Genomic DNA, 26,797 nt, shown 5'->3' on the forward strand with positions numbered 1-26,797 from the left:
CCTCAGTGTTCTTCTCCCTTCCCGAAGCTTCAGCGAAGCATTTTACCACCGCTGTGCTGGCGCTGGTTTTCATATGTAAGTCACTCTGTTTCACAACAGAGTTTACATACGAGTGTCCAAAGGAAGCCAGGGTCGGGCTCTTTTAGACCTAGCTCTGTTCCACTGTGACGCCATTGTTAGGTTAGCTCCTAGATGAAGGGGACAGACGAAGAGCAGCTTTGGCAACCGTAGAATGGAGAAGCCGTGCACAGTGGTTTTATGTGACCCCTTCTAGTTTTCAGAAATGGAATCTTGGCTTGGCAGAAGCAGACGTTAACTTTTAGGTAGAGTTCAAGTGGCCCTGCGTATTTTGGGTTTGTCTTGCAGATTCCCATAAACCTCTTTTTCAGCCATTGTTTTGACTTCCAGGGGTGAAAGCTAGTCATTCAAATAAAGATGGGCTCCTATCAGAAGAGGAACTGAACCTATGGACCAGACTCTACAGGTTAGGAGACAGTGACCCCGTGAAAGGAGTGGCATTCCCTCAGTCTCGCTTCCTGTCTTTACAGGAGGACCGAGCGGTGAGTCAGCTGTGTGCGGGGCTTACGCAGTGGGTTTGTGTCATTGGAATGTCAGGTCATGATTTCAGACAACTACTGTTTCGTTTGCTTTCACGTGACTGCTTTTTATGTAGGTCGTACTTTGATTTCTGTGACTTGGTTACCATCATCCTGCAGTACAGTACAGTGCGTGACTCTGTCCCTGTTGTGTCGTAGGACCCTCCATATTTTACTAGCATAAATCATACTGTCCCGTGTGCCTTAGGGCAACCTGGCTTTGTTTGTCTACGTATCTGAAATTTTAGTCGAGACTTTAAGTTAGATGCTATTGCTTCCCTGAACAGATGTGGTGAGCTTAGTTACAGTGGAGGGAACTGACCCATGAGCTGGAAGATGCTCAGGGATGATTTCCTAATCTGGCTACGACATGTTTTAACCACTAGCATGGAGAATGACGAATAGCGGGAGGCATGCAGAGTCTCGATCAGCTTATCAGGGACAGTATGGACGCCACCTCACATTATGGGATCTATATACAGCAAAGTAGTGATTTCAAAACCAAACATATTTTCTCAGATATTTGCTCTTAGCATGTTTTTTAGAAGCTGGAATGTGGTAAATCATAACTTAAAAGGACAGTTCATTTTTAAATGTATTTAAAAGAGCAACTTATATTTTATAAAATTATCTTCCTTTTTTCCCTTGAGAATTTTAGTTGAAAGTGCATATGTGAATTTAAATGATTTACGTTAAGCTTGTTATTTGCAACTAAGCATGCTTTTAAAATTGTCTTGTGAAATCTCATTTTTTGTTATTATTATTTTTTTTAATCGTAATTAAGACGAAAGAGCCAACTACTGGAATTCGTCAACTCTCACTCTCTGAATGGAGTCTGTGGCAAGATCATCCGCTTCCTACACATCAGGTTGACCATTCAGATCGTTGCCACCATTTTATAAGCATTATGGAAATGATCGAAGAAATGAGACATGAAGAGGTAGAGTTTTCTTAAAGCTTTCTCTCCTTCTCCCCCTCTTTTTTGATCTCCCCTTCCTGCCTCCTCTGTTTCTCTCTCTCTCCCCCTCTCTCTCAGTTTTTGGAGACAGAGTCTTGTTATATTGCAGACTGGCTGCTTCAGTCTTCTGAGTGCTGGGGTTACAGGCCTGTGCAGCCTCTAGGTGCAGCCTGTAATACTCCCGGCTGTGTGCCGATGGCTTTCTCTTGCTAATGTGCAGATGAACATTTCCTCATTTCTTCTTCTTCCTCCTCTTCCTGCTCGTTTTTTTGTCTGTTTTGTGTGTGTGTGTGTGTGTGTGTGTGTGTGTGTGTGTGTGTGTGTGTGTGAGAGAGAGAGAGAGAGAGAGAGAGACAGACAGACAGACAGACAGACAGACAAACAGGGTCTCATGTACTCCAGGCTGCTTTGACTTCCCTGTGTAGCCAAGGATGACCTAGAACTTCTAAAGCTCCTGCCCCTGCCTCCCTAGGGCTGGGATTACAGGGTTCCTGGGCTTCTTGTGTGCTAGGTAAGTGCTCTTCCAACTGAGCTACAGTCCCCGTCCTTAACCTTCATTATGAATGTGAAGTCATTGTTATAAGAAACAATAATATTTATTATATTTAATTATAGATAGAATATTTTCTGTATAGCATCTTTCATCACAATAAGGAACTCATTTTCTGCCTTAAAAGAAGTAGATCTCATTAAGTACCAGAAGAACATCTCTAAATACCATGTCACAATATTATTCTAATATGCGTAGCGACTCACGTAAACTGTGTAAAGCCACTTTAAGATTGTTGTCGCAGAAGCTAGAGAAGGCTCCGTGGTTAAGAGTTGAGATCCTCTCTGTGAGTTCGAGGCCAGCCTGGTCTACAAAGCGAGTTTCAGGAAAGGCGCAAAGCTACACAGAGAAACCCTGTCTCAAAAAAAAAAAAAAAAAAAAAAAAAGAGTTGAGATCCTGAATCTGGTTCCCAGCACTCTCAGTGGTAGTCACAGCTGCCTGCAGCTCCCGCTGCCTGTGGGGGGTTGGGATACCCTTACAAACCTGTGGCATTGCACTCACACCCATACACACAATAAAGGAATTTTTACAATTAAAAAAAATAAAAGAATGCTGGGCATGATGGTGCACGCCTTTAATCCCAGCACTCAGGAGGCAGAGGTAGGTGGATCTCTGGGTTTGAGGCCAGCCTGGTCTACAAAGGACAGCCAGGGCTACTTAGAGAAACCCTGTCTTAAAAAACTAATACATGAATGAATGAAAGAATAAGATCTTTAAAAATAGATTCTTGTTGTTCTTGTTGCATTGGGATTTGGGATTTCTTAAAATACTCTCTATCATGTTGGTCATTTGGTATCTGTCTTGTATCCTGGTAGTGGACGAGGGAATCATTAATTTCTTTTGTGTTGTTTTTTTTTGTTTTTTAGTTTTTTTGAGACATGGTCTCACTATGTAGCTCTGGCTGGCCTGGAACTCTCTCTGTTTACCAAGTTGGTCTTGAACTCACAGAGAGCCACTTGCCTCTGCTTCTCATGCTGGGACTAAAGGCGTGCACCACCATGACCCAGCCCTTGGTGTAGTTAATTCCTTGAACAGTGTTTTTTGTTTGGTGAGTTAGTACTGGGAATTGAACTTAGGGCCTCATGCATGCAAAACAAACACTTTGCCACTGAGCCACAGCCCACCCTTGAATAATTTCGTTTTCACTTTCTGACAGGAGTACAATAGTGAATCACTTATGAGTATGAAGTCTATAACGACTGCCCGCTTCATAGGACTGTTGTATTAAAATGACGTAAGACATTTAAACAGTAATTGGCACAAAATCAGTGCTTAATAATTGTAGCTGGTTTTATTGTGGGGAGAGTGATCTTGAATACTTTCAATTGAGAATTTAGTGGTGAATCTCAGCAAATCATGTACCATCAAATTAACACATTTACTGAATGATTTCTATATCTCGGGCTGGCTTCTAGGCCACAACTGTAGGGAAAGCAAAGACAGTGTTATGTCTCAGTGAGCATATCTGCTAGCAGGAGACAGACATGGCTGACCGCGGCAGTCAGTTGTTATTCCAGAGTGTGGAGAGGTGAGTGGTTTCACTTATGATTAGCAGAGGAAGAGGGGGGATAGACACTACAGCTCTAGCTGATGACCCAGAAGGAAGACTTAAGAGATTCACCTCAGAAGTTCTTGGTTGGAAACTTGAAAAAAGGTCTTAGCTGAGAATTTTGCTTAAAAATAGAACTATATATACCCAAAGCCGTAGCCTACCATTGTTTTAGGGGCCTTGAGGGAAAAAAAAAAGTGTTTTTGCCAGATGGGGGTGCATGCCTATAAACCCAGCACCTCGGAGGCAAGACCCAGTCTCAAAGAGCAAAGTAAACAAACGAGGCAGCTCTCAGTTTATTCACTATTGAGAATTTAAATTTACTATATGTATGTATTTTTAGGAAATTAATTTTTTAATTAAATGTTGAGTATTTATAGCTTTACATATTAATTGAAGTTGTTCTTTATAGGAATAGCCTCCATGGTGGTTCTGTGTCTTGAGTACTGAGATTAAAATATTAACCAGTGATTTTATAGTGATGTGATTTAGTTTTTTTTTTTCTTGATTTGTTAGAATTTGGGGGATTTAAAACAAAAGCAACTGAATGATATTGTTTTTTAGAAAAATGTTATAGAGTGAAACTCGTTTCTCAGAATGGGCTTACTTTGGTTTTCTGTAACTTTTTCCTGTCTCTTATTTTATAGGATGAATGCAGCTATGAACTGACAATTAAGCCTTTTCTACAAATGGAAGATGTCAGCTCAACATATAGGAATGCATATAATAATCTAGCCAGTGTGACCAGTATGACTCACGAGAAATCTTCATTTAGACAGAGTGTAGATGAACACGCTTCCTTCTTGGAGAGAGAGTCTGCCGAAGAGTGTGCTGGGACTGTTAGACAGACTCCTCCCGGGAGTGCTGAGATTACTTCTCTAAGGGACAAAGCTTCTAGAGCAATGAGAAAAGACGCGGCCAGTGAAACATGCGACGACGAGGGTGCAGCTTCTCCAGACACCGGCAGACGTTCTCCCGCAGAAGCTGTGGCCCGGGTAGACCCACCGAATGGCGAAAGGGTGGCGGGGGCAGATGGAATCACCGCCATGGGGGCTGCTGTTAGCGACGATGACGGCCACCCGGGAGCATTACTAACGGAGTGTCAGGCCACAGCTAAATCTGGCTCGTCTGCCAGGTACTCCTTAGACTCTGGTTATAGCAGTTTCAGTGATGAGAAATCTATTTCGTCCCATTTGCTCCTTCTACTGGAAGAAGAGCTGTACCCAGAGAGAGCAGCGGAGCCATTTTCTAGCTGTGGCCTGGTGACAGGAGAGGCGCTAGCTAATGTGGAGAGATTGTTATCCCATTCTCCCCCGTCTCTCAGTGGACTCTCAGACCTGGAGCATGAAGTCACTCGGGGTCTTGAACTTGACGATACGTCCTACTTACCTTCCTCAGAGCATGGACACAGCCATGAACCTGCTGCTGTGATGTCACACTCGGCTGTGAATGCTCAACAAGATTTAGAAACGAATTCAGTGAAGCGTATTAATCATCCTTCTGAAAACTGTTGTCTCTTTGGCACAACTGATAATAAGATTTCTGATCAGCCCTCTTTCTGCACCTCTGATAATAAAGCCCAAAATAATATTAAAAGTAAAAACTTAGTATCTAACAATTATGCTCAAATACAAGTAAACCTTGCAAAGAGTTTGGTTGACAAAAATAGCCACGATGATGATAATGAACCCCCAGTATTCACCAATGAGGGTGAGAGCTTACTATTATTTGATGATAGTATGGAAGAGTTAAATGGTGTGGGCCTTGCTCCCTTCCACAGTAATAGTCGGCCCCTGTATGTGCCAGATAAAACTCTTACATGTGAACTGCCTCCAGTCTCTAACTTCTTAATTTCTGATGAGCTTTTGTTAGATGATTCTGAGCCGGAAGATCAAATCATCTGTGACACCAAGAGCTGGAAATCTCATGAAGGTTTGAAAGACGAACATGAGGAACTGAAGACCGAGGGACATACTTTTGATTGCTCTGGGGATTTATTTTCTGTTACTTTCGACTTGGGATTTCGTAGTTCAAGTTCTGATGATGAAATCACAGGCCATGTGTCAGGTAGGAGTAGCACACAGGCAGCAGCTGGTCTCCCCGGAAGGCATTCTGATAACGAGGAGATAAAGGATGCCAGTGATGCTGTAGATCCGCCAGGTGGAGCCATATCACCAATCCCGACAGAAACCAAGCAGTGTTCACACTCTGCAGAGCATAAAGAACCGGCGTCTCCCCACTTCCCCCCATGCTTGCCAGTGAAGGAGAGAGTTATGAGTACGCCGATTTCTAAAGCAAACATGTGGAGCCTGTGTTCTAAGACAGGAGCAGGTGTGCTTAAGACACCAGATTCCACCGAGGAGAAAGCCAGTGTACGGAGTTTCAAAGTGACGTTGAGTCCGAGATTTGACGATTTAAGAGAAGAGGCCAAAAGCAGTGATCAGGTCTTTCTGCATTTGTCTCCGCAACACACTGCAGGTAAGAGTTCATCTCTGAAATCTATGAGTTTCTGGAAAACATTCCAGAAATAAGTCTGTACTATTCCAAAACTAACTTTTCTCAGTATATATATCAATGTGTGTATACATATATATATATATATTCCAATATATATATTGGAAAATTATGTGTGTATTCTTTCTTAAGCAGATGCTCATTATTGGGAAACTTGACTCTGTATGCAACAGGAATGCTTTATGCTCTTTATTGTCAAATGTACAAAGAAGTGTAAAATTTGCCACAATTACTTGATTGTAAAACACAAACAAGCCGGGCAGTGGTGGCATGCACCTTTAATCCCAGAGGCAGGTGGTTCTCTGAGTTCAAGGCCAGCCTGGTCTATAGAGCGAGTTCCAGGACAGGATCCAAAGCTACACAGAGACACCCTGTCTCAAAAAAACCAAAACCAAAACCAAACAAAACAAAAAAAAGTTTAGAAGGCAGTGAAAAGATGTTGAATTAGATTAGCTTGGAAAGTACTCATGGGTATTACTGACTTTCAGTTTGGCTCCTGAGGAATATGTATAATTTAGATGTTGAAAATAAAGAATTGGGGTGTTAAAAATAATGAAACAAAGGAAAGGAAGGAAATTATATGCATTTGTGGGGAGAACTGGAAATTTTTATGGCCTACTGTTACAGTTACAGAAAGACTAGAAACATGGATCAATGTTAGGTATTAAATAACTTAAGCTGGAACCAGGTATGGAGGTGTGTGCCTTTCACCGTAGCCCTCTGGAAGCAGAGGCAGATGGATCTGAGTTTGAGGATGGCCTGGTCTATATACTGACTTACAGGTCAGCCAGGGTTATACAGTGAGACCCTCTCTCAAAATAAAAAAACAAAACAAAACAAAACAAAATGACTTAAGATGGTGTGGTGATGTGGACTTAACAGTCCCAGCATTCGGGAGACTGAGGTGGGAGAGTCGTGAGTTAGGGCCAGCCTGGGCTGCATAGCTGATGAGGTCCTGTGATCGTAGTGTCTTTTTAAGTCCTGGTGTGACTTTGAACTCTCATTGACTTATAGACTGTACAAAACAGGAGCAGATGTAAAATGAAATGATTTCCTCTAATCTTGTTTTTATGTTATTCAAGGGAAGGGCATCTTTGAAGGAGCAAAGTAAGTTCTAGAAATGTGTTTGATTTTCTTGGTTTTGTTTTGGGAACAGTGTTTCACTGCGTATCTCAGGGTAGCCTTAAATTTGAGTTCCCCCTGTGTGTATCTGCCTCTCCAGTGCTGGGATTATGGGCATATACCACGACGCCAGTGGAAAAGCATTTAAGTTTTAAAACATAGCTCAGGGAATGCTCTGCTGTATCTACTCACTGGAATGCTCTGCTGTATCTACTCACTAGAATGCTCTGCTCTATCTACTCACTGGAATGCTCTGCTCTATCTACTCACTGGAATGCTCTGCTCTATGTACTCACTGGAATGCTCTGCTGTATCTGCTCACTGGAATGCTCTGCTCTATGTACTCACTGGAATGCTGTGCTCTATCTGCTCACTGGAATGCTCTGCTCTATCGACTCACCGGAATGCTCTGCTCTATCTGCTCACTGGAATGCTCTGCTCTATCGACTCACTGGAATGCTCTGCTCTATGCACTCACTGGAATGCTCTGCTCTATGTACTCACTGGAATGCTCTGCTCTATCTGCTCACTGGAATGCTCTGCTCTATGTACTCACTGGAATGCTCTGCTCTGTCTACTCACTGGAATGCTCTGCTCTGTCTACTCACTGGAATGCTCTGCTCTATGTACTCACTGGAATGCTCTGCTCTATGTACTCACTGGAATGCTCTGCTCTATGTACTCACTGGAATGCTCTGCTCTATCTGCTCACTGGAATGCTCTGCTCTATCTGCTCACTGGAATGCTCTGCTCTATCTGCTCACTGGAATGCTGTGCTCTATCTGCTCACTGGAATGCTCTGCTCTATCTGCTCACTGGAATGCTCTGCTCTTATCAACTCACTGGAATGCTCTGCTCTGTCTACTCACTGGAATGCTCTGTCTACTCACTGGAATGCTCTGCTCTATCGACTCACTAGCTCTGTTGTCCCTCTGAGCCTTCATTTCTTCTTTAATACATCTTTATTGCTTCTCATTGACGGTTGCAATAATTTTTCCGGTTTTATATCAGCTCTAAATTAAAACTTCTCCCTGCCTTGTACTTAACTATTACTTATGTCCAATACGATGAACCGCATGTGGATAAAATAATTAATAAGGGAGTCTGTAGCTAGTACTTTTTTCTTCACCTAATGAAAAGAGGATTTAACATTATTTACCATACTGCATGTTTGGTGGTGGTGGTAGGGTCCTTAAAAACTCCACAGAAGCAGTTTTTAAAAACTAAGCTTCCTGAGTGGTTATTGCTATAGCTAAACAATTTATTTAACTCTGTTTTCATTAAAAGATAGTGGCTCACACTTTTAATCCCAGCACTCAGGAGGCAGAGGCAGGTGTTTCACTGTGAGTTTGAGGCCAGCCTGGTCTACAGAGTGAGTTCCAGGACAGCCAGGGCTACACAGAGAAACCCTGTCTTAAAAAAACCAAAAAAGACAATAGAAAAAAAAGTTGGAATATGCAGTGTTCAGTGTCTCACTCCATTTCAATAGTTCAGCAAATCAGCAGCTTTTTGGCTGAGTAGTATCAGAGTCAGAATTTCAATTAGAGTTGGACTCATCTGGAAGCTCTTCTGAAGCATGGAGAAGCTCCTTCTAACACGCTGCTTCAGGAGGTTGGCCGTGAACACACAGGAATCATTCGCCCATGCCTGCCCTGCCAGTGGAAGGTCCTGGATTAGGACTCAGGGCCTGTGACTGTTCTCCATGTTTCCTGTTCTTTCTCACTGTATGTAGACCCGATGAGGTTTCTGAGCCTGATTCCTCTTGATAAAATCTTGAGCGTTCTCAGAACTTTTCTCAGGACAGACCAGTTTAAACACAATTGCCTGTCACGTTCTATATATTGAATCTGGGAAAGCACAAAGCAAGGCCGAAGCCATATCCGGATCCAGGGTACACTGACCAGATCGGGTTCTGTAGCTATTGGATGTTCTGACATCTAAAAATAAACGTGTTATACATTGAAGGTAAATGTCTAACACAGGAAGCATGAACTCGCATCCAAGAACAATCCAATGAACAAAATGCACCTGAGGAAAAAGGCCCTCTGCCTTTTTTCCTGGAGCCTCTCTCACAGATCTCCAGGGCATTGTTCACCATGCATCCCTCAGACACGTTACTCGGTGCATTTCTTCTAACATAACCCTGAGGAACGGATTTCTAGTGGATCTTCTTGTAGATCACTCCATTGCACACTCTCCCCATCCACAAATCCTTTGAATAAAAGCCCTTCTCTACTTTGGCATTCTGCTGAGATACCGGAAAATAATTCTTTAAGCCCTATAGCAGGCCTGTTGTCTGTGAGGGTCTTTGAGGATCATCCTTTAAAAACTTAAGGTGCCTTTTGTCTGCCTGCTAGCTACCATGTGATGTGCCACCTTTGACCTTCTTGAGGTCTTCCCCAAGTGCTTTCAACTTCATGGTTTCCTGGCTGTCCTCTGGATTTGATTCTTGAGTGGAAGATTTATCAATTTTAGTATTTTTGTTGTTGTTGTTGTTGTCTAGAGAGGCTGGGAATTTTTAAGATCAGTAAGTTCAGCTGCTTCATGTTTTAAAGGCGTATATCTCTTTTGTTTTGCTGTCACAGCAAGAATCAGCTGCTTATACCGTACAGATCTCGTACATGCATTCTTAACTGTCTTGGGGACATGTCCTACTTTCTTTTTACTGTGTTAAACTCTCTTGACGAGATTTGTAAGGGATTTCCTTTCCTCTTGCTTCCAGGAAGATTTCTGTTAAGCCCTCACCAATAAACCCCCCCCCCCCCCCAAGGCCATTAATCTTTCTATAAACAATTCCTAAGCCTTTGAAAAAACCACAAAAAATCCTCCCAGTTTCTACCCATGGTCTAGTTCCAAAGCTACTTCATTGGTGTAGATTTTTGTAATGACAGCCTCTTCTTTCTAGAAGTCAAGATACATGTGATATATGTGGTGCTTGCTGTATGATGAACTAGTCCCAAACCTTAATGGTTTAGAACAAAAATGTTACGTGAGTGAGTCAGGAATCCAAGTGTGGCCCAGTGGGCCTGGATCAGCATATTGAGGTTGCTATCAAGACTTTGGCCAGGGCTTTATTTCTGTTCTCTGAAATCATGACTAGATTTGGAAGATGTGCTTTTCATATGTGCATGTGTGTGTGTGTGTTAAATGTACACGAGTGTGCGGACTTATACTCCTTTGTCTGTTCATGAAGCCAGAGGACAGCATCATGTGTCACTTTGCCTTAGTTTTTGAGGTGGGTGCTTACTGAACTATTTGAGCTAGAGGCTGGCTAGTTCTTGGGGTCCGCTTTCCTCCTTCCCCATTGTTGGGGTTACATGTACACACAACCATGCTTGGCTTTTTATTGGGGTGCTAGGAATCCAAGTCAGGTCCTCAAGCCTGAGCCATATCCCCAGCCCCCTGGAAGATGTGTTTTAATTTTTTTTTTATGTGCATTGTTCTTTTGTCTGTGTGAAGGTGTTTAATTCCCTGAAACTGTAGTTACAGGCAGTTGTGAGCTGCTATGTGTGTGCTGGGAATTGAACCCGGGTCCTCTGGAAAGGCAGCCAGTGCTCTTAACTGCTGAGCCATCTCTCCAGCCTCCCCCCACTACCCCCCTACCCCCCAAAAGATGTGCTTTCTTAAGCCCGGCTTGCTCACAGTACTACGACTGGTGGGAGACTGTGGTTTCTTACTTACAAACGTCTTCATAGGGATGCTTGGTAGGTTAGAATAGTTGTGTATGGCTGTGGAGTTGTCTACTCGGGTGGCTGGGGCAAAAGTGTGCTTGAATCTGTACATTCAAGAACGAGCCTGGACACCATAGACAAAACCATCATCTGGTTTCTCCCAGCCAAATCATCAAAGAGAAAAAGCAAAGACGATGCTCCAACACCTCATGTGACTTGGACTTATAAATAACCCACATTCACTTCTATTATTTTCTTTTTTAATTTATTTAAGTGTGTGTTTGTCTTACTTTTCTACTTTTCGATTGCTATGAAGACTTGCCAAGGCAACTTAGAGGAGAAAGAGTTTATGGAGCTTACAGTTTAAAGATGTGAGCCTATAACCATCATGGTGGGGAGCATGGCAGCATGCAGGCAGGCATGTGGCTGGAGAGGTAGCCGAAAGTTCTACATCTGGAGCAGCAGGCAGCAGGAAGACTAAGATACTAGGCCTGGTTTGAGCTTTTGAATGGCAAAGCCACACACTTCCTCCAACAAGGCACACCTCCTAATCCTTCTAATCTATTCAAATCGTGCCACTCCCTGATGACTAAGCATTCACATATATAAGCCTAAGGGAGTCATTCTTATTCAAACCACTACACTCAAACAAATGCTTGCTTTTGCATAAACACATGCATATGCGCTCATATGTATACTTAAAAATCCCGAAGAACTTTTCACTCTATTTGTAGCCTATATTTTCATGATTTAATTGTTTCAATTAGAGTTCTATGGGCAAACAGGGCCCATGAGATGGCTCAGTTAATAAAGGCCCTTCCAGCCAAGCATTATGACCTGAGATTATCCCAAGAACCTGTGGGAGCCCACAACTGACTCAGTTTCCCAGTTTGAATCCAAAGTCTATTCTGAGTCAATAGAGTTCAAGCTTGTTTGCTCCAAGGCTGTGAGAAAGTTCTGATTAGCCCACAGAGTCTCCTTGAAGGGCTGTGAGAAAGTCCTGAATAGTTATACTGTTGTGCCCAGATCGCGACCCCCAGAGAGACCACCAAAGACCAGCAAGCTGGAATGCAAAAGCAAGGTTTAATTCAGGATATCCAAATACAAGCCTAGGCAGGGACTTCGTCCAACAGATCCAACGCAGTGGAGGCTGGAGGAAGTGCCCACCTCTTGCAAGCTCAGTTTTTAAAGGAAAAAAATCACAAAGTTACATCATTTAGGGGTGCTAGTATGAGTACAATTCTGATTGGCTCACTTCTAGGGACTTTCTAGAAATCATGGCTTAATCTTTACTTCTAAGGGAGTGGTTGCCCGCCACCATCTCTCATTAGCTGTCCTGAGGTGGGGACATTTCTGTGGTCAGTTACCCTGGAAACCAGGGAGAGGACATTCCATAGTCTGGCAGTCATTACCTCATGACTACCTTGTGACTCTGTACTTTTACACTTCCTGGTTTCTGGAATCTGGACTCCTGGCCTATTCCAGTAACTCATGGCCTGTACCTAAAAGGAGAAATCTTAGGCCTTAGTTTTAGGGTGAAAACATTTTGGTCTTATTTCAGCTTATCTGTTTGCCTTGTTAGGAGTTTTACAACCCATCCCCGGAGTCTGGTCATGTTGTCTCTGGAGAGGGGCATCTCGTGGTTAATCAGTTACCACCAGACATCCTGACTTTGTTCTTTTGAAAACTCCTGACTTCACCCTCTTCAGGAAGGGGGAACTGACTTAGTTCTGTTTATCTTTAAGATATCTCTTCCCTCAGCTCTTTTGGGTTTCTGGGGGAAACTGTGTCTGGGCCTTTGGTGGGGGTCTTTCAATACTACTTCTCCCAAGCAAAAGACCAATTGTGCCTTCTGGTGGAGGCCCATAAACACCTGTAAGCAGGGCCTGAACTCCCATTTCAGGAGTCAATACTGTGTAGGAGGAAGAACTGAGGTCCAATCCTCTGCTGCCTGGGGTTGCTCTGTAGAGGTCTTGAATGGATTTCTTTGCTGAGGAACGAATGGTTGGAGTGCCCCACAACATTGTTTCGGGGCCTGAGGCTGGCCCCTTTGCTCGTTTCCTGACAGAGGGTTTCCATGCACATCTTTTATTGACTTATATTCATTTACCCAATGTTTCCCTTTTTTACATCTAGGGCATAATCCAGGTTCCTTCGGCTTTCCCTTACTGGGGCATTGCCTAATCTGATGTCCCATCTGACTACACCCGAAACAACTTCCAGGTGGTCTAACAATCCTTCTTTTATCTGGAACCTGTCGTCTTTGCTGAAAAAGCATATCTTTAATTGTCTTTCCCTGCATTGCAGCAGCCATAGCCAGCCCTTGAGTATAAGAAGGGCCAATATCAGAGCATAACCGAATATAATCAGAAATATCTCCTTTCTTTCTGAATGGTCTAATGGCAGCTTGACAAGCTGTATTAGCATTCTCATAAGCCAACTGTTTTACAAGCAAAAGTCCAGCTTCATTATCCCCCAATAGCCTTCCTGTGCTGTCATTAGTCTGGAAACAAAATCTTGAAACAATTCATCAGGTCCCTGTCTTATTTTTGATAAATCCTCTGTTTGCCTTCCAGTGCCAGGCAATTTATTCCAAGCTTTCTTTGCTGTAGAACTGACTTGAGCATACACTGCCACGTTAAAATTTAACTGATTATCCACGTCTCTATAATCACCTTTACCTGCTAACATCTCAAAAGTAATTGCAATCTGTTGAGCTCTGTTAACATTAGCCGTACTTTCATACTGCTCATGGAATTCTGTTTTCCATAATAAATAATCTCCTCCAGATAAACAAGCTTTAGCTAATTGTTTCCAGTCTTCAGGAGGCAAGGCTTCAATCGCCATAGCTTCTAAGATGGCTTGAGTGAAGGGCGCTGTTGGACCATATTGAGAACAAGCAGACTTTAACTCCCTCAGTTGTTTAAAAGGAATAGGCGCATGTACTCTGACTACATTTCTTTGAACATTCTGCTGTTCCATAACTGGAAACATCGTAAATCCATTAATATCCTCTCCTTTATTAGCCGCTTCCCTTAAGCCAGCTTGTAATGGATTAATAGTTAAAGTTTGCCAAGAGCCTGGAGGCTTCTGAACCATTGCAATCACAGGAGGTTTCTTTACCTTAATGGTTGAGTCTTCAGGAGAGTCTAAACCCACTATCATTGTAGGAAGAGGAGTGCTTCTTTTCAAGGTGGAAACTTGAAGCGTTTCCAACTTTTTACTCAAAGGAGCTTCCAATTTTATCAGTTTTCCCCCCCTCCTTAAATTCTATGTTCAACATTCATAGTCATAAGCGGAGAGGAAAATTTTGCAGCCTTTACTTTTAATTCTGTTTCATCATCAGAATCTGACTGATTATCCTCATCAGGTGACTTCTTAGAGGCATCTGTATTAAATGATTCCTCTGGTGGAGCAGAAGATTTATTTTTTTTCGATTTAGGTAACATCTTCTGTCTGTCAGGATGAAGATCTAGACTGTCCTGAATGAGTGCCCAGAGACTATGGGAAAACGTAAGCAGCTGTGTAAATTTTTAGAATTTGTAAATAAGATTTGTCCTTGGTTCCCTGAACAAGGTACCTTGGACCTAGATATTTGGAGACGTATTGGAGTTAAAATACAGCAGTATTATGATAAGCATGGTCCAAATATCTGGGTCCAAGGTACCTTGTTCAGGGACTCCTCTGTATCCGCCCCATGGGGAAGCTCATCAGCGGGGCCACATGCTGAGTGCTCATCACTCCCTGGTCCCTGGGAAGGTCTGAGACTGGGGCCTCCTGCCGCCCTAACCAGGCTGTCCCTGAGCGGGTAGGTGAGTTCACAGAGAGCAGGGCCCCACGTTGGGCGCCACTTTTTGTGCCTGCTGACAGTCAGCTGGGTAGCTGGGTAGAGGCATGCAGATTAAAGAGACAATGAAGAAGACAGAAAAGAGTCGAGAGGTCTGCTGGTCAATGCCGGACAGCCCCGAGTTTATTTCACAGCCAGCTTATATACGGTTTTGAAGGACAGAGGTAGAACAATGCACAGCGCAGGCATTCAACCACTATCTATCCTGCCTTGCGTCAAGGAGCAGGCGGTTTCATTTTCTATCTCAGTGTACCTCTGGAAGGCATCAGCAGCTTGTGTCTAGCTAGATAGAATGTTCCCTCTTATGGGCTAATCAGAACTTTCTCACAGCCCTTCAAGGAGGCTCTGTAGGCTAATCAGAACTTTCTCACAGCCTTGGAGCAAACAAGCTTGAACTCTATTGACTCGGAATAGACTTCAGATTCAAACTGGGAAGCTGAGTCAGTTGTGGGCTCCTACAAGAACCCACATGGAAAAAGGAGAGAACAGACTCCCACAAGTTGTCTTCTGATCCCCACATGTGTTCTGTACCCTGTGAATGTCCCTCCCACACAGTGTAAATGTAAAAAAAAAAAAAAATGAACATGGACTAATGAATTATATTTACCTTTTTTCTCTTTATATTTAATTTTTAAAATTTTGAGCCTCACTTAATTATGCATTTTTAAAGATTTGTTTTTATTTCATGTATATGAGTAGTGTTTTGTTTACATGGATGAAAGTATACCACATGTATATAGTGCCTTTGGAGATCAGAAGAGGGTGTTGTATTCTCTAGAAATAGAGTTACGAGTGCTGGGAACTGAACCCTGGTCCTCTGCAGAGCAGCCGGTGCTCTTAACTGCTGAGCCGTCTCTCCAGCCCCCTAAATATGTATTTATTAGCAAACTAGTGTCTTTTATTCTCCTGTTTTTAAAGACTTTAAAAATCTTATTTTTTTTAAAAATTTATGTACATATGTGTATGTCTTTTTGACTATATGCCACATGCTTGGGTATCCTTGGAGGCCCAAAGTTCTAGAGCTTGTGAGCTGCTTGGCATGGATACTGAGAACTGGACTGGGGACTTGTGGTTGAGTAGCAAGTGCCTTGACCCACTGAACTATCATTCCAGGCCCTTGCTGTGTTATAGAAATGTGTCTGTGTGCTGGTTATGTTGGCCAAACTTCTGAAGATCTTGTTTTGTTTTGTTGAGACAGAGTCTTGCTATGTACCCCCCCCCCCCCCCCGCTAGCCTTAAGCTCACGGAGATCTGAATGCCTCTCCCTCCCAAGTGCTAGGATTAAAAGTGTGTGCCACCACGCCCGGCCTGATGACCTTTTTACAAAAGTAAACAATGAGATTGTCGTTAAGAAATTTAGAAAATTTTATTGTAGTCATGAATAAAATGATTTCTGATTGACAAGATTCACTTTTCAATTAATTATAGTTGAACACTTAACTAGTGATAGTGAAGACGATGTTTTCCTGAGAAAAAGTAGAAAACCAAAAGGAAATGTCCTGAAGTCCCCTGAGGTAAGTCATTCATTTATCATAGTAACGTAATCAAGTGAAGGCCATGCCCTCCCCTGCAGACTCTGCATCATATTTTAATTAAACTGTTTGTCTGTTTTTTCTAGGATCAGAACAACGGTGATGTTGATTCGCCTGTTCATGCTGTAAAAAAAAAGTCCAGGGTTCTCAGGGTAAGTAAATTACTGGCAGTGTATAATACCTACATTCTTTTTATAAAAAGGTTTGTTTTTATTATTTCTAGGTGTGTGTGTGTGTGTGTGTGTGTATCTGTGTGTGTATCTGTGAGTGTGTGTGTGTGGGTGTGTGTGTGTGTGTGGGTGTGTGGGTATGTGAGTGCCAGTGCCTGGGAAGCAAGAAAAGGGCATCAGATGCCCTGGAGCTGAAGTTATAACCATTGTGAGCCTGGGTGCCTGGAACCAAACTTGGGTCCTTTGGAAGAGCAGTGTGTACTCTTAACCACTGAGTCATGTCTTCAGCCACAGTACCTAAATTCTCTTAGGATAAGTAATATACGAAAAATGTGCACAGGAAAATAATAGTATATTTGATCTTACAGGTCTATACTTAACAGATAAATAGATACTATATCTTATGTGATTAGAATTTCTACTTTTGCTAAAGAAAAGTATTTATTATAAACTTTCCTAATGATAACAAATGTAAATAATACAGAAACAGAAATAATAGAGAAGAAAGCAGGTCACTGAGGTGTAAGTTTTGAAGCTGAGATAAGAAAAACGCAGCCTTTAGCCTAACTGTTGGGAGCTTCTTAAGAGAGAGAGGATGGAATGAATGTATGTCAGAGCTGACAGAAGGGGGGTGGGGACAAAGAGAAGTCGCTGTCAGCAGAGTGAGCAGCTCACACAGTGGCCCATGGAGGGAATTGCACCTCAGCACTAAGAGGTTTTGAACTGGGGAATTTGTCCTGCCTACTCCACCCGGGGCCTTCTAACTGCTTCATGTTTAAAATCGTCTCTTTAAGCTGGGCAGTGGTGGCGCATGCCTTTAATCCCAGCACTCGGGAGGCAGAGCCAGGCGGATCTCTGTGAATTCGAGGCCAGCCTGGGCTACCAAGTGAGTTCCAGGAAAGGCGCAAAGCTACACAGAGAGACCCTGTCTTGAAACCCCCCCCCCAAAAAAAAAATCGTCTCTTTAGCTTCCAGTTGTGTTTGACTGTAGCAGCAAATATCCACAGGTGACACTATAGACCTTATGTCTAACCTAGGGTCATTTGGACAAAGTTAACTAAAAACAGAGCCAATCGTGTTAACCTTGTATGCTCATACACTCACCATAAAAATTGCTTTAATATTGTGCTGTGTCTAAAATGACTAGTGGCTTATAACCAATGAGTTAAAATAACAGCAAAGCTGATCGTCATGCTGTGTTCAGTAAATATTATTCTTGTTAATTGAAGTTTTGGATAAACTTTCTATTCCTTCACTGGCTTTACATGATTGTGTAAGGGCAGTGGTTGTAAGTCTCAGTTAGAATTTGTTACTGCTATATTATTCTTGATTTCAAAGGTTTTCTCTATGTTTGGATGAACTTTATCTTTTGTGAAACCCTTGAAAATCTAAAGGAAACACTGCAGGTTTCCATCAGATATATTTGATGTAATACTAAGTTGAGTGCACCCATTCACTAATACTACTGCTACCTGACTTGACATTTGTGGATCTAACTAGTGAGAACAATTTTATTCTAAGAGAATGTTGAATCAAATACTTTGTAATTAAAAAACAAAATCAGTCACTCTTGAGAAATACAGTAAGTTAAATCAATACAGTTAGGTTTTTTCTTATGTAAATGTTGTATTAACTTTTTATAGTCAGAATTGTCATCTAGTGATGAGAGTGAGAATTCTCACTTACCATGTACACAATTGGAAGACTTCAAGGATTGTGACAGGAACCCCAGAAAACGCTCCAAAGTCCGAAAGAAACAGAATCATGTAAAGGTAATCTTTGCTTAGTCTCTTTAATATATATAATATTACATACACACATATGCGTGTGTTTTAGTACACAGGTGTGTGTTATGTATACATTAGGTAGATAGACTGACATAAGAAAGAAAAGAAAGGAAGGAAGGAAGAAAAGTGTTTTGCCTGTATGTATCTCTGCACCACGTATGTGCCTGGTACCACATAGGCCAGAAGAGCTTATTGTCAGAACTCCTGGAACTGGAGTTACAGATGGTTGTGATCCACCATGTAGGTGCTGGGAAGTCAACCTGTATTCTCTGGAAAAGCAGACAGTACTTACTCTCAAGTGCTAAGCCATCTCTCCAGCCCCTCAACCCAAGAGCTTTTAAAGAAGTATTTTCCCATACTTACCTGGCAGGGGAGATACCATGATCCCAAAGGTGGATTTCCCAGGGCGAGGCTTATCCATTGCACTCCGGATGTGCTGACCCTGCGATTTCCCCAAATGCGGGAAACTCCACTACATGAATTGTGGTAGTGGGGGACTGTGTTTGTGCTCTCCCCTAAAAAAAAAGTATTTTCCCACCATTTTTTTTTTTTCTGGAATTAAAAATCTCAACGTGTATTACTTTTTGTTTTTCTTTGTGTTCTGGCTTCATCTTGTCAGCAGTATGTTATTTTGAATGATTAAATGAAGAAATTGAAATATATTGAGAACCTACTGTTCAAATTGAAGAAAATGTAGAAACAGACCCGAGTTTTAGGAAATTTGCTTTTACAGTGATTGTGATTTCTTAAAAAAAAAAAAAAAAAAAAAGAAAAAGAAAAAGTATTGCATCATTCGCTTTGTGTGTGAGGCAGGGGTTGGTGCCTGTGTGCCACAGTGAGGAAGTGGAGGTCACAGAACAAACTACAGGAGTCGGTTGGGTCTCTACTTCCACATGTGGGTCACGGGGATGGAGCTCACATTTACCTGACGAGCCTTCTCACTGATGGATCCCATTCCTTCCCTTGTCTTCGTTCATTATTTCAGTATTTTGAAGAGAGTTCTTAGCACCTTTCCGTCTAGCCAGCGCTTCTGATGTTGTGTATTTCCATGCCAAAGATTAACTCTCGGAATCTCTGTAGACGGTCTGTTGGAAACATCCAGCAAGCCGACTAGTATCTTAAATGCTGTTTTACCTAAAATTATCAGGAGAAATTTTGCATAAGTATCTATGTTTTTGTAGTTTGGATGTTTGCTCTTGAGAGCATAGACAAGAAAGCCGCTTCGTTTAGAGCAACGGAGTCTGTAGCATAGTGGTGGTGACTCTGGCTCATGGTGAATTGTGTTGTCCAATGTTGTTCCTTATATCAAGAGTGCATCAGGTGCTGGACATGCCATGATCTCAACATTACACATTGTGCACATGTATTGAAGTGTCGCACCGTACCCCGAGTATGTACAATTACATGCCAGTTCAGTTTGGAAATAAAAACCTAAAAATATAATTTTCGTTTTCTGGGGTGTCTTCCTGTCTCCTGTTTCTTCATAGAATATAGCTCGGATGTTTCTAGATGACGAGGCAGAGGTTTCTGAAGAGGATGCAGGGTGTGTCTCAGCAGATGAAGATGATGAGTCGGAAAACGGGCAGGATTCATCAATTCTCGACTTTGTCAATGACCAGACCCAGCTTTCACAGGCTGTAAATGGTAAGTGCTGTCATGACATTTGATAATTATTTCCAGTGTGTCTAATGTCATATTTAAATATGGTCTCTTTATTAAAAGAAACTTGGCTTTATAGGGATTTATATTTAGTATGTATAAAACGTTTATTTGTTCATTTTTATTTAAATTCTGCAATATTTATTTATAGGTTTCTGATTTAAATTTCATTTAAATTCTGCAATACTTGATCTAGGCTTCTGATTTACCTAGGCAGCTCAAGCATCAGACGTTCATTTAACTAGTGTTCATGCCTTCCTTTTGCTGTTAATAGAAAGCAGCTAAGAAAGAGATGCTAGAGATACAAAAGGCCTTTGAAGTCTCCATATGACGCTTGCTTTCACATGGAAGAAGATAGACAATACATAGGACAACTGAAGTGTGCAGTGTTTTATAAGATGAAACATTTACAGAGAAGTAAGGAAAGTGGGGATGGGGACCTGAACTTGCTAAGGCTGGAGGTGTTGAACACAGGCAACTTGCTGTTGTAGGTTAATTGTTTTGAAACTAGGTCTTAAGCTGGGCGGTGGTGGCTCACGCCTTTAATCCCAGCACTCGGGAGGCAGAGCCAGGCGGATCTCTGTGAGTTCAAGGCCAGCCTGGTCTACAGAGCGATATCTAGGAAAGGCGCAAAGCTACACAGAGAAACCCTGTCTCGAAAAAAACCCAAAAAAACAAAAACAACAACAAAAAAGAAACTAGGTCTTGCTATGTAGCCCAGGCTGACAGTGGAATCTCTAAGCCTCCCGCCTGAGCCTGCTGGTTGCTGTAATTAAGAGTGCCTTACCCTGCGAGGTGATCAAGCTGCCATTGTGAGGAGTATGCCTCGTTGAGAATGTGGCATTTGACCAGTGACTAGAAGAAAGCCGTTCAGCAAATGTGGATGAATAAAACCAATTGAGGAAAACACTAACCTTACTGTGTATCAGATAAGGGAGATCTGCTTTCAGAAAATAATGTGGTCAAGTAATGCTTGGGCATGCCCAGTACATTCAGAGCCGATAATTCAGATTGCCTGCTACTGAAGTGAGAAACGTTCTGATTGGCTCATCAGTATCCTAGCCTTTCAGAGATCAGGTTGTGTCATTTTTTTTTCCTGTTTCTGCAGACTGTGATATAAGTTACAGCTACAAAATTTCCCAAGGACCATGAGTTTAAAGTAAAAACTTGTTTATGGACAAACTTCTCCATGCTATAATCCTGGATATGCAGTCTCCAGAATAAGGTGTACTGCCCTCAGTGCTCAGTAATGGATGTGGGTTTTGCAGACTTCAGTAAAATCTGGTAACATTCAAAGATAACAGCAAATTCCAAGGCCCTCAGGCAGCAGTGCTCCTAGACGGTTCCAGGACTAGCATCGTAGGAGGGAACCGGAAGCTCAGGGACAGCGGTTAGGTCCCAGGCTGGCATCGTTAGTGCAGTCCCTCAATCTCTTTAAAGGAGGAGAGCATGGTGGCAGCTTCTCTAAGGGCAGTACTGACAGGGGAGAGAGATTAGATTCTGGACAGCTAAAGGTGACAGGGTTCTCTGAGGGCTGGAGTCGCAGAGTGGACAGGTGGAGTTCTGCTGTGCAACCAAGAAGATATGTGGTTTGAACAAAGAGAGACACCCCGAATTTCCCTTAGACATAGCACCTTTGAAAGAAAAGATTTCAAAGCTGTTTCAAAAGTACAAAGAAATTCTTTTTTTTTTTTAAAGGTGATCTTTTTTTTTTTTTTATTGTGTATACAATGTCCTCCCTGCATGTATGTCTGCAGACCAGAAGAGGGCACCAGATCTCATTACAGATGGTTGTGAGCCACCATGTGGTTGCCAGGAATTGAACTCAGGACCTCTGGAAGAGCAGTCAGTGCTCTTAACCTCTGAGCCATCTCTCCAGCCCCCGAAATTCTTATTTTCATGTATTAAGTATCCTTTGCTATAATTTTTTAAAATGATAAGCATCAGTAAATAACAACCCATGTTTTCTCACTTTGTCCTTAACTAGAGATTACAACTTTTTTTTTTTTTCGTATAAGTTTTTCAGTACATTTTTCTTTCTGATTATTGACTGGATTTCTTCTCTTGCTGTTAGAGATTTTCTTTAGTACTTATGTAAGTCAGGTACAGTCCTGAAGTCTTTATATGCTTTTGTTTTGAGTAGAAAGTTGTGGTCCTGCCCTTCATTTTCAGAACAGAGTTTAAGAAAGTTGTCCACAGTCACTCAACTAGACGATGGTTTTCAAAGGCAAAGCTTCTGGTATCGTCATCATTGTTATCTTTAGGTTTTGGGTTTTTTATTTGTTTGTTTGTTTGTTTGGTTTTCGGTTTTTCGAGACAGGGTTTCTCTGTGTAGTTTTGGTGCCTGTCCTGGATGTCACTCTGTATGTAGACCAGGCTGGCTTCGAACTTACAGAGATCTGCCTGGCTCTGTCTCCTGAGTGCTGGGGTTAAAGGTGTGCGCCACCACCACCCAGCTGGTTTTTGGTTTTTTTAAAGACAGGTTTTCACTATGTAGTTCTCGATCACCTGGAACTTACCTTGTAGGGCAAGCTGGCCTCAAACTCACAGAGATCTGCTTGCCTCTGCCTCCGGACCATAGGGTTAGAGTCGTGTGCCATCACACCTGGCCTCTGACAACATTTTAAATAGTTATTTTTAGGTCTCTGTCTCATATTGCTTTTAAAATTTAATTTTTTAAAACATTTTAGTCCAAAAATTATAGATGGATCTTTTATTTCTTTGTTGGTGTTTTGCAGTAGGATTTCACTGTGTAGCCCAGATGGGCTTCAAACTTGGTATGTATCCAAAGCGCCATATGTAAGCAGAGAGTCTCCTGCCTCGATTTCTGGAGTGCTGAGATGTATTTGGGTTGTGGATAAGATCTTACTATGTTGTCCAAGCTGATCTGTCCGTACAAATGTGTGTGTGTGTGTGTGTGTGTGTGTGTGTGTATCTACTCCATAAATCTTTTCTTTTTTCTTTCTTTCTTTCTTTCTTTCTTTCTTTCTTTCTTTCTTTCTTTCTTTTTTTTTTTTTTTTTTTTTTTTTTATAAATCTTTTCTTAATGTTGAGCCATGCAAATTTAAAGTGGTCAAAGTTAAATGAAAATTTTCATGTAAGTGATTTTGCTACTTTATTTTCAATTCTTATCTTTACACAGATTCTGAAATGAGAGCTATTTACATGAAATCTGTACGTAGTCCGCTGATGAGCACTAAGTACAAAATGGTCCCTGAGAAACATCATAACATGAACATCTTCTCACAGGTACTTGCTACAGAAGTAATAGTGGAGGATTTCCTGTTGTGATTTGAAATGCAGTCATATTAATAAAGCTTCCATCTTGTTTTTAAACTTAGGAAGTCAGAGCTGGCTTGGATAATTGTGCTGTGAATTTTTTTTCCAACTACGAGAATTAGTTTAAAGGAAATAAATAGAATTTGATCATCTATTAGTTAATTTTTTTCACATGTCATACTTCTTTTAAAAGGTTTTCTTTTCCCCAAAAAATGTTTCTAAAAATTACAGATGGATCTTTTCTTTCTTTGTTTATTGCTGTTTTGCGATAGAATTTCACTGTGTAGCCAAATGTGCTTTGTATCTAAAGTGCCATATATAACTAGAGATTCTCCTACCTCACCCTCACCCCTCTGGGGTGCTGGGATGTCCTTGAGTTCTGGCCAAGATCTTACTGTGTCACCGGTGCTGATCTTTATTTACTTAGTTACTGACAGTAGTACTGCCCTTGAACCCAGTGACTCCCACATAACTAGGCAAGTGCTGAACCTCTAAGCCAGTGGTTCTCAACCTTCCTAATGCTGCAGCCTTTAATACAGTTCCTCATGTTGTGGTGACTCCCAACTGTAAAATTACTTGTGTTGCTACTCCAGAACTGTAATTTTGCTACTGTTATAAATTGAAACGTAACTATTTTTTGGAGATAGAGGTTTGCCAGAGGGGTCACGACCCACGGGTTGAGAGCTCTAAGCTATTACCCACACATACATTGTTTTTGAACTCAGAAGATCCTTCTGTCTCAGGCTCCCATGTGGCTAGGATTATAAGCTCACACCATCCTGGGATAGCTCTCATTTAAGGTGATATTTTTTCTTTCCATAAATTGCCATGCTCAGCTTGATAATAGGGTTCTTCAGACTTCTGAACTTAATGTTAGGCTTTTCTGTAGCACTTGACACAGTTCTTACTTACTTTTCTGGATACCTGCAGTTGACTGTAAATTTCTAGAGGGTAAAATGCTTTTTTTTTTCTTTTTAGTTTTTCAAGAAAGGGTTTCTCTGTGTAGCTTTGGAGCCTGTCTGGGAACTTGGTCTGTAGACCAGGCTGGCCTTGAACTCACAGAAATCCGCCTGCCTCTGCCTCCCGAGTGCTGGGACTAAAGATCTGCGCCACCACCACCTGGCTCTCTCTTTTTTTTTAAATCTCTCAGTCCCCATTTTTCCCATAGTGAAGGTACTGAGTAGCTGTTCATGAAATGGGATAAACATTAGTGCCTCAAAGAATGTAAATTTAACCTAGTTATAAATTCACATATTTCTGTTTTTATCATAGATTCCTGAGCAAGATGAAAACTATTTAGAGGACAGTTTTTGTGTTGATGGAGAGGAGTCTTTCCAAAGCCAGTCATGTGAAGAAGAAATCTGTGTCGATTTTAACTTAACTAAAGACTCCTTTACAGATGAGAATGTCAGATATAAAACCCGATACGCAGTAAAGCTAAAACAAATGAGCACGAAACAAAACTGTCCACGGTCAAAGAAGAAACTATCTAGAATTATCTTACCAGACGATTCAGACGAAGAACAACACCCCGTGAATGACAGAGAAGATTCCAGTGCCCATGGCAGCCATGCTGACAAGCACATCCAGCAGGGCCAGCAGTGCAGTTCAGGGCCTCCTGGGTCTTCAGCGCAGCCCAGGGTCCTTCGTAGTCCAACAGCGAATGAGAAGCCCACACAGAGACAGCAGGTGGTACAGAGCATACTGGATGCCGTCCCTGAGGTGGTGAACCCCAGGGCTCAGAGCCGTAACTCAGGCGCATTTACTTCATCTCCATGTCCGAGTGTGGAGTCAAGGAAGGAATGTGGGAAATGGCTAATCGACTTTAAGGTATGTGTGAAAGTAAAGAAAAGTGCCATCATAGGTTTATTTAAAAGAGTTGTTTGGGGTGTGTGTGCTTTCTTTCTTTCTTTCTTTCTTTCTTTCTTTCTTTCTTTCTTTCTTTCTTTCTTTCTTTTTTTTATTTACCCTAAATAACTCAGTCAAAGAAGAAACAGGGTCTCCCATAGCACAGATCAGTCTGGACATTGAACCTGGGGTTGGCTGGCTGCTGGCCTCCCTCTGGGTTCAGTGAGAGATGCTGTCATATAAAGGACTCTGACAAAGGGTGATAGAGCAGGACACTTGAAGTCTTTCTGGTTTCTGGAAGTTTACAGGCATGATTCTATCCACAGATGTGCATATACCACACATCCAAATACTACATACGTAAAGCTCTCATCCACAAAAATGTCTAACCTGTTGAATTAATCACAAATATTTGCTGCTGTCTGTTGATTTGTTTAACGTAGGGTCTTGCTATGTAGCCCAGGCTTGCCTCAACTCTTTAGCCCATGTTGGTCTTGAACTTCCTACCTCAGCCTCCTCAGTGCTGGGATTGTAGGTGGAAGCCACCACCCCGAGTTACCAATATTTTGTGAAGGACTTTGCATTTAATTCGTAATGGATATTGGTTGTAGCTGCCTTAGAGTGTTTGTCTGACTTCATAGATGCTGATCTTGTAGAAAAGAATAAGAAATCCTATCCTCAACTTTTGAGAAAAGTTTGCAAATTATCAGCATTACTTCTTGTATAAATGAAGCCATCTGCTCCTGGGCTTGTTAGGAGGTTTTTGGTTAGTTATTGCATCTCTCTTTTTTTTTTTTTTCAAGACAGGGTTTCTCTGTGTAACAGCCCTGGATGTCCTGGAACTTGCTCTGTAGACCAGGCTGACCCCGAACTCAGAGATCCACCTGCCTCTGCCTCTAAGTACTTGGATTAAAGGCGCTCAGTGCCACCACCCAGCTATATCCTCCCCCCCCCCTTTTTTTTTTATTTGTTTTCTACAGTTAGAACTAGGGATGAGTTCTAACCCTGAGCTACATCTTCAGCTCCGGTTGTTTTAACGTGTTACTATAAAGCTGGAGAGAGCTCAGCAGTTAAGAGCACTTGCTTTCTTGAAGGAAACCCAGGTCAGTTCCCAGCACCCATGTTCAGTGGTTTCTATAACTCTTGTAACCCCACATGTAACTCTAGTTTGAGGGGTTCACACCCTCTTCTGGCCTCTTTGGACACCTGCACACATGTGGTGCACATACGTACACTCGGGCACACACACACACACACACACACACACACGCAGTTTTCTTTTACGTATTCGTAGGGGTGGACAAGATGGCTCAGAGCACTTGCCATGCTGCCTGGTTATTGGAGTTTGAGCCTTGATTCCTGTGGAAAGGCAGCCATAAGGAATTGACTCCAGATTGTCCTGTGATCTCCACATGTGCACCTGGACATGCACCCATGCACACATCATGTAATAATACAATTTTTAAAACTAGATTTAAAAAGGCTAGTGGGCCTTAGACAAAGTTCAGTGGGACAGTGCTTGCCTAGCTTGTGCGGTGTTCTAGGTTCAGTCCCTACTACCGCTTCTCACCCCACTCCCTGGGGGAAGAAAAAGAGAGAAAGAAAAAGAAAATGTTACTTAAGGGCTAGAGATGTGGCTTAATAGTAGAACACTTGTCTACCCTGCAAAAGGCCCTGGGTCACTACTACAGAACAAAGAGACCCCAACATACAG

The 26,797-nt window shown here is 42.0% G+C and overlaps 1 protein-coding gene and 1 non-coding gene across 2 annotated transcripts in view; both read left to right on the forward strand.

Annotated features, from left to right (window-relative positions):
- Fancm (FA complementation group M) overlaps positions 1-26,797 on the forward strand; it is a 57,779-nt gene that overhangs the window by 24,260 nt on the left and 6,722 nt on the right. Inside the window, exons 12-20 of the mRNA XM_059279474.1 lie at positions 409-560; positions 1,381-1,536; positions 4,302-6,132; positions 16,237-16,322; positions 16,427-16,492; positions 18,154-18,282; positions 19,785-19,941; positions 23,099-23,205; positions 24,508-25,065. Coding sequence (XP_059135457.1) covers positions 409-560; positions 1,381-1,536; positions 4,302-6,132; positions 16,237-16,322; positions 16,427-16,492; positions 18,154-18,282; positions 19,785-19,941; positions 23,099-23,205; positions 24,508-25,065 — 3,242 coding nt within the window. The remainder of the gene's footprint in view (positions 1-408; positions 561-1,380; positions 1,537-4,301; positions 6,133-16,236; positions 16,323-16,426; positions 16,493-18,153; positions 18,283-19,784; positions 19,942-23,098; positions 23,206-24,507; positions 25,066-26,797) is intronic.
- LOC131924818 (U1 spliceosomal RNA) lies at positions 18,653-18,815 on the forward strand. The gene has a single exon (XR_009383076.1). It is a non-coding gene; the product is annotated as a U1 spliceosomal RNA (small nuclear RNA).

This window comes from Peromyscus eremicus, chromosome 14, assembly GCF_949786415.1.
Source record: "Peromyscus eremicus chromosome 14, PerEre_H2_v1, whole genome shotgun sequence".
NCBI lineage: Eukaryota > Metazoa > Chordata > Mammalia > Rodentia > Cricetidae > Peromyscus > Peromyscus eremicus.